General features: G+C 35.9%; 1 protein-coding gene across 1 annotated transcript; it reads right to left on the bottom strand.

Moving 5' to 3' along the window:
* Nucleotides 1-1,373: 1,373 nt before the first annotated feature.
* LOC119080759 (corepressor interacting with RBPJ 1) lies at nt 1,374-2,973 on the bottom strand. Its single transcript, XM_037189319.1, has 2 exons — nt 2,775-2,973; nt 1,374-2,682 (listed from the first exon to the last, which is right to left on the bottom strand). Exons 1-2 carry the CDS (start codon nt 2,844-2,846, stop codon nt 1,777-1,779), a joined length of 978 nt encoding a protein of 325 aa, XP_037045214.1. The 5' UTR covers nt 2,847-2,973; the 3' UTR covers nt 1,374-1,776.
* Nucleotides 2,974-8,864: the final 5,891 nt, after the last annotated feature.

Here is an 8,864-nt window from a genome sequence, read left to right as displayed (position 1 = left end):
TGTCTAAACAAAATTTTCGAATTTGTTTGATTCTGCTAACCTTGACCGAGTGGTTTGACGAGCCACTTATTTGTTTATAATTTAAGTCTTATATCTAACCCTAATATAACAAGCCGGTTGTGAAGAGAGCTTCGTTCATTTGGCATCTTTCTGTGTATTCTGTGCATATCTGTGAAAAATCGTCGAGACATTGAATAGAAACAACAAAAAAACGACGAAGAGTATTTGGTTAAGATGAACTGTCTATTACAGCTTCCAACGTTCAGAATTCTATGTGGTGTTAAACTATACCACTTTCAGCTATTTCACATCCACCGAGTAAATTTTCACCTGTTACTGAAGGCTATCATCGATAACGACTTCAGGAATAAACGACAAGCTCTGACTAATGCGGTCTTATACTGCGGAAATGGATGTTCAAAAAAATGAAGTAAAAGATTTGAAATGAGACTCCAATAGTGCAGCTGCCTGCAGTCTGTAAAATCTTAAGTGAAAACAAATTTTGCAGTAGGACATTAAATCTACAATCGCTAAACCGAACTGGTGTGCATACGTTATTTTGCACCAGCTGGTCACATACAATTCCAAATGGGACCAGCTGGTGCAAAATAACGTATGCACACCAGTTCGGTTTAGCGATTGTACTAGATAAGTTCCATGTACTTCCATGTCCACTTACCTACATCAACATCAATAAATCTCTGAAATGGAAACACTTTCCTTCTGCTTTCCTGAACTTTTTCCTTTAAATTTTTGCCTTCTAAACTTCAAATTGGGACTTGAACACAGAGTACTCCTACGGTTCTAATATCTCTCTGAACTAAGATTTAAAATTCTTGATCGAACGTTATAAGATCACTCAAAAAGGATGTCCACGATTAGGACATAAGAAAAGAAGGGTATGAAAAATGGACAGATTTGGACATCTGGAAGGTTGAATGAAGTGCAAACGAAATGGCCGCGATATAAATGATGAGAAAATTTAATCTGGCATTATTTTGAGTTAATAGAATAGGTCTCAGTGTCCTCTGCGATGTACTTACGCTCTATATAATTGAACTTAAGCTGTCAGTACCCATGTGTGTGGCACATTAATGTAAAGCTAGACCAGAGTACGTTAAGAACCAGTAGCAATATTAAAATTCTGTAACTGAGGTAAGGCTATTCCACTAACAGAAATTTTCGGAATTTGTATAATTTTGACTTTTTGTCTGTGTTTACGATATCATCGACCAAGGTTGCCCCATAACTAGATGACGCCTTTGTCCAAAAAAAACGATGTCAAAAGAACCTATAAAAACGCCTTTCTTGAATATCCTCATTGCAGTCATATAAGAAACTTATGGCGAGAAAAGACAATGAAACATCGATAACTTGTTTGTACAAATCATTATAATTGAATGACGGCCTGAGCCTGGAGACAAAATATTGAAGACATTTCTTTAGTCAAACATTCTTGATTCGTACAAAGAAAATCCTCTAGGTAATTATTTAAGCCAACAACCACGATACCAAGGCAGCTCTACCGCATACACATTGCTTATAAAATTGGGAGGCCTAAAATGGGACTGTTTCATTACATATACTTCCAACATAATTTGCAAGCGGTCACGGTCCGATTTTGGCTTCCAAATTTTGTAAACAATGTGCATTGGGTTGCTAGAGAGCTGCCTTGACGATACACACAAGATCTTAGTGAATTTAGATTTTATTTTCTGAAAACGATTACTACTCGTCGAGTAGCAGCAATTGAGTGTTAACGCGTTATCCTTAATTTCATCGGCGATGGTGACCATTGTGACTCGATCGCTCCCGCCTTGGTGTCTCGTCATGATGACGTTGCTTTTCACGAGACCTTGATCTGTCTGCCCTAACACGTCTTTCAGGTGATTGATTTCTTCGGCTGGGTCTGTCTTCAGTTCTCGAACGTTTTTCAGTTTTCTTGCGATGCTCTTCGTCACTGTCACTCGACGATGACGATGATGAGGACGACGATGAGGCCGATCGTTTTCTGCTCTTCTTCTTTTGCTTTTTCTTCAATTTTTCGATTTTCTGTAGCTTCCTCAGGAGTTTTTTCTTCTGTTTTTTTGTCAGATTTTTGAGAAATTCATTTTCCGGATTGATTTCCTTGTCCGATTCACCGTCACTCGGCACCAGTTGATTCAAACGTCCCGACTGGAAGCTCTGTAAACTTTTCGCCCCCTTTTTCATCGCCAAACCATCCTCTTTCATCTGTTCCTCCAACACTCCTTTCGACATAATTTGATTGGCTTCAGCTTCCGAATGAATTTTTCGTGCCTCGCTCATCGATATGCTGTACATAGTGCACTCTTTGTCGGTGTTGATGTGCCCCCATTTATGACATTTAATGCAACGCACATTCCTCACCTGAATGCCAAACGGTTGGTCGCGAATCTCTGTGTCCCCTTTGCAGTAACTTTCACGCGGGGCATTATATTTGCGTTGCCATTCAAATTTGTATTCTGGTTCGTTGTCATCCTTATCGCGTTCTTTACGGACGCCAGGTGGTGGTTCGTACATGAAATTCATGCTCAGCTTGTCCTTGCTTTCCCGACTGAGCATCGCTTTGTTATCGTGCAGATCCTGTTCCTTCTCATATTGGTTTCGGAGCTCTTCTTGCTTCTTTTTGTAGGCATCAGCTTGCTGTTCAGCCATCCATACCTTTAATTTAGATAGAAATGGGCAAGGAATTAACAAAATGTTAGTCATTCGATTCAAAACGATTTGTTGACAACCACAAAATATTTACTTACTCGTTTCAAATTATCTCGAGACGCGGGATGGAAGAACTTTTTGCACATGTAATTGTTGAAGCCTTTCCCCATGTTTACAGTTTTGTTGTAAACCTCGAATTAGCCGAATTATTATCGTAAAATTTACCAAAACAATTTCGTCACAAAAAACTCAGACTGACAACTTTCCTATTGAACACCTCTGACAGTTCTGTGAAGTGAAGTTGTATTCAAACTGCGAGCGTACGACAAGGAACTGTGCGTCGATGACGTGTGGAATATTATCTGAAAAAAATATTCCATGTTACTGCGCTGCCAGTGATATTTAAATTAACGCGGCAAATAATTAAACAGCGTCTCGTCTTCAATTTTTATGAATGCATGTGGAAGATGGAATAAAACGATTGATAGGGAAAGTAAGGTAAAAGCAAAATAAAATAATCGAGTCTGGCTTTCAACAATTGAAATTCAATTGTCAAAAACCAGACTCGATCATTTTATTTTGCATTCATTTTATGGTCCAAGATACGTAAATAACTATCGATACCACATTTTCTTCTGGTTCGTTCAGTTCGTACGCGAAATTTTGAAAACTGACACATTTTCTGTTTCGTGGTTTACTGGTTTTTTGTGAATTTTGCATGTGTTTTTATATGGAGAAATCAGAAACTCAAGTAAAACACAGAAACAGAAAATGTGTCGGTTTTCAAAATTCCGTGTGTGTAAGTATGGCAGTTTTGTGAACTTTTGACCTTTCTTCCATTTATTTTATGTCAAACTCATGAACTATACGAACCATAATTGTTTACCCCCAATATGTGATGAAAATTTTTCGATGCTACAACCATGCCTATGACATTGACATATGCAAAACCACCAAACATGAAAAGCCAAGGCAGACTGAGAGCCTTGGAAAAACACTTGTTATACGAGTTTTACTTAATCAAAAAATGAATTTTAAAATTTTATTCGTCATTTGGAACCAATGCTTTTACTTTGACATAAACTTCCTCGCATCCTCGTAATACCCTTCTGGGACTCATATCTTGAGTCTTGAAAGCTAAAGCGTGTATCGTATTGGGCGGTGTTATAACATGGCATAGGTTTTAAACCGTGGTCTTACAAGGAGCTCAAAGTTCCGTTAGACTAATACTCTTGAAAGCTCCCGAATGCGAACTGAATCTGAATGAATCGATGCTATCCTTTCGAAATTATGACATAAAATGTGGCAACACGAGATCAAGCGTTTCGATGTTTTAATGTTCTTTCTTTGATGATAAAAATGTTCCATTGTTGATTGATATGTAAACTAAATCTTGTACTTCATTTGATTAAACACACATTTCGCTATTTAATACCAATCCGCCTAGAACTATTCGCTCAGTTGTACCATCAAAATCTACAACAGATGATAAAGTCTACTGTTAAACGATAAATGAGAGCCACTTACTTTTTATCTGATCAATTCTTCAACAATCGAAATAACAGTGCTGTGGTTTGGCAAATTATGCAAATGTACAAATAATTGGTGTGCAACTATTCCTCCATTTTCTGTAGAAAATTCGTCTAACTGTAACGACTATTGGAATTGTTACAATCTCAATTTCCATAATAATACATTTTTATCTACAACCGTAACAACATCTTTTCGTGCATAGTTTATGTGGAAAATATTTTTTATTATTTTACTTTCAGGGCTATAACAAGACAGAAAACACTTTATGTAAGTTGTACGGGTTGTCTGTGAATGGAGGGAAAAACGAGAAGAAAGCAAAGTTTTTAAATAAAACTTTTCTTTTGAGAAAACACATTTTTTTTTGATAACACTCCTTCTCTGGTATAAAGTTTTCATACAGCAAGCCGAACAGGGGAATAGAAAGAATTATCTGATGTTTGTCAGTAAAATTTTGCTGGATCGGAGCCAAATTTTTCGTTTAGCAGGCTCGAACATAAAGCCTATTTTCAGGGTGTGTTAATATAATATGTATAGTCGAAGGTTGGCGTATAAAACTGTGGGTGGTTGTGGAATATAATAGTGTTTTTCGGACGGTTCATATGCCTATACACCGAAAGTATTTTCCTATATATTTTTTATGGTTAAAAATACACAACAAATAGACGAAGAATGAATGCTTGAGACGAGGGGTTTCTGTTTACTATATATTCATATTTTCTTGAACGGAATCTTTGCATTGAAGAACTGTGTGCATTCACACACCATTTAAAACATGAATGAACTTCTAAAAGTCACTTTAAAGCTTCTTATACGTTCAGACAGTATAATGCATAGAAACACGGGATAAGATAAATTATGTTTCTTATACACAAACAAGGGTTTTAATAAAACAACCAGCAATATTGCTTTGGTACATCATAAGCAGCTTAATTTAAAACATTCATAGTCATTATTATCGTCGGTGTTCAGTGAATATTAGGATGGGTCACATCGCGAACTTTATCGAAATCATCGTCGGCTTTTGTCAAAGTATATTGACTTTCATAATTCATACAAACGAAACTCACTATATTTTGACGGAAGCCGATGACGCTATAATAACGTGGATTAACGAACCTATCAAATACTGAAGACACATGGCGTGAAGCATTAATTAAATTGCTTTCTGTAGTCAGAATTCTAAAAAGAAATTGAAGAAGTAGTCCAATTGACAATACTTGTTGATTTATTCACTGTTTTCACCTGTTACCGACGGCAAGCGCAAGCATAAGACCAGTGCTGTTATTGGGTCTATTACTTCCATCGATCAAAGTATTTATAATCGGTTGATTTCAAATCTTGTACTTCAATTTTTAGCCCCGTACGAAGTACAAAGGGGCTTATAGGATTACGATGCCGTGTGTAATTGATGGAATTCGAAGCAGACGGTAAGGGCAAAGTGTTTGCCTATGTTCATAGATGACGAATCTGCAATAAAAATTTTGTCTGTCCGTCTGTCCGTCTGTCACGTCGATATCTTGAGTAAATCAAATCCGATTTCAAAATTTTTATTAGATAGTCGAAATAGTGAGGCTAAGTTCGAAGATGGGCATATTCGGGTCGGCCCTTCGTGAGTTAGGGCCACTTAAGTGATTTAAGGTCTTTTGGTGATATTTATGGCAAAATAAACGATGGAAATGTAAATGACACGGCAAATGATAGGTATTGTCAATACCAATCCAGGAAAAAAAAGTTTTTTAAAATCGGGTGAGTGGACCGTGAGTTAGGGCCTTAGAATTGAAATGCTACTAGGGCCCTATGTGTATTTTACATAGAACTCGAGTAAATTTCATTCGTTTTTCGTAATTTTTGTTTGATTTGGAAGGTAATCGAATGCCGAATAGAATGTTGTTGAAAAAAAATTAAATTTGGGTCCTTGGCCTAAGGCTGCTACTAGGGCCCTATGTGTACTTCACATATAACTCGAGTAAATTTCATCCGTTTTTCGTAATTTTTGTTTCATTTGGAAGGTAATCAAAGGCCGAATAGAATGTTGTTGAAAAAAAATTAAATTTGGGTCCTTGGACTAAGGCCACTACTAGGGCCCTATGTGTATTTTACATATAACTCGAGCAAATTTCATCCGTTTTTCGTAATTTTTGTTTCATTTGGGAGGTAATCAAAGGCCGAATAGAATGTAGTTGAAAAAAATTTTAAATTTGGGTCCTCGGACTAAAGCCGATACTAGGCCCTTCAAAAAAATAAAATTTTAGGGCGATTTGAAATTTTTGTTTCATTTGAAAGGAACGTCGTACGGGGCTTCGTAATTGCGCTATGCGCAATTTGTAAGATGTACATATTACATAATAATTTTACTTTAACTACATTAACCGGCGCAATAGGCTTACGGTCAAAGTAGGGTGACAGACGCACTAGGGTCACGTACGCAGCAAACGCTCCGACTGTTCTGATGGCTCGTTTTAAGTGTATTTTACTATACCCAGAGCTTGGCATTATTTTTTTCGTCGTTATCGATAACATCGCTCCATTCATTTCCTTATATTTTCCATTCATTCGCACATATTTACCGTTTATTCGATCATATTCGAGCGTATGTGACAGGTTGAACAAAGGCAAAAGTTTCAAAAGTTGATCCACCCTAAAGTCATCATATTAAATCTCTTTGCTAAAATTCATTTAAGTGGAAAAGGAGCGAGAGCTGAAAGTTTTATGTATAACAAAATGAATATTATGAATCAAGTCAGGAAACTGATAAGTCTAAAAAAATCGATAAATTCAATAGCTCAACTTCATAACTAATTCAAGGTTCGATTTTATTTTACTCCAACTAGCAAGCGCATGTATTCACCTAATTCTTATACGTATAACACAGCTACGATCCGTCAGGCTTTGCTACATGACATTATATTTAATTAATAATCAGAAACCGTACAAACAATACCATATTGGGATCATTTTAATAGAATTAGAGCTTACAATGTGGATGTATTTATTAAGTGAGGTTGGAGAAGGAGTGCGGGTACATTTTGTTTTTCAGGCTGCATAATAGCCACGACAAAACAAACAGCAGAACTACATCGTCTATATACTTTACCTATACCATTCACATTACGTGCCCGGAATAAAATGACTTGTTATATTTGAACAAGACGTGCTCGTTTCCTGGTGGGCTATGGGGCTATATGTACTTAACGTTACACACGTAACACAATACCACTTCAGAATTTGAAATTTTTCTCAGGTATCAAGTTTTTCGTTTGTGTATAATTAAAGGCTGCATCATGATAATTAAGCTGTAATAAGAGTTTAATTTCTTTTCTCGGGATGTGTTACTTCGGTAAGAGGATGAAAAAAAAAATGAACAAACGAGTAGCATACCGGTAGCCGTTGGTTATGCATGTAAATTGTATTTGAAGGAAGCTTATCGCTTACATGTATTTGGAGGTGATAAGACCAAATTTGCCCTATAAATAGAATTGGCAAAGTCTTCACATTTAAGCATAGCATGTTAAAATATATTCTAAAAACGTACCAACACTGCAAAATTGAAATGATTCTTCTAAGAATGGGTCGAATTAAAATTAAAAATTAAAAACTGTTGCAGCTACTGTAGATTACCTGGAATCAATCCTTCCCACGAAAGGTGTTTTTTTACAAGTATTGAGAAACATTAAGCGTTCTTTCATCTATAGCAATTAAACCTTTTATTTCTTTTGATTATGGTATCTTTCGTGTTTGACACGAAATCGTTTAATTCATTTGTTCTAAAAATGTATTTTGCAAATTTCAAATAGCTATTTTGCTAACAAGTTAGTAAATGGGCTTGTTTTGCGCACTAGATGTGAGTTTGCCGATACGAGTTGCTACATTGGTTATATGCATATAAAGCATATAACTAAATATATAAACTTATGCGCACGGAAATTTTAGTGTGTAAATTGACTGTCTTTGCTAACTAGATTGGTGCTGAAAATTATGAATTTTTTCAACTTGCAGTAGATAAAGACAATGGGTTGTGATTTTCGCCATTTTAAGAAGAAGAAGAATGACGTTTCAGGTCTATGACGCTCAGTAAAAACACAATTTGTGAAACTATTTATGTTTCAGGCATGTAGTATACGTTGAATAAATTGGTTTATTGAGCCTTTATCTCAATTTGAATAAATCATTAAAGTGAAAAATCAAAAAGAAAATGTTGACATTGGCGCTGGCGATCAGTTTCGACGGTCAAACCATGAACTTTCATCACAAGCCATTTAGCTAGAGATGATCGCTTATTTTAGTTGTCGTTGTTAACAACAGATGTCTTGTAAAATTGGTGACGAAATTGAATTAAATTGATCTAAATTGAATGAATCTATTGAGGTGAATGCCAATACTAGTACATTTACTAAGATGAAAATCATCATCCAACCAGGGCTTATTTTCTTGGGAATTCAAAAGTTGCAAGATCTTCTTTAGAATTTTTAGGAAATTTTGAGAGTTTTAAGAAATTTTTAAGAACTGAACACTGAACGAACTTTATTATTTAACAAAATACACATAAGACTATAATAATAACTGTGGTGAGAGTTTAGCCTAAGAACGGCTCTTCCAACTTAATTTGCTGCAACTTGCCAGGACGAGTATTGTTACATTTAAGGATTATTGCTGCC

This window comes from Bradysia coprophila, unplaced genomic scaffold, assembly GCF_014529535.1.
Source record: "Bradysia coprophila strain Holo2 unplaced genomic scaffold, BU_Bcop_v1 contig_350, whole genome shotgun sequence".
Classification (NCBI taxonomy): Eukaryota; Metazoa; Arthropoda; class Insecta; order Diptera; family Sciaridae; genus Bradysia; species Bradysia coprophila.
Note: the sequence above shows the minus strand (reverse complement) of the source record. Positions and strands in the feature narration are given on the sequence as shown.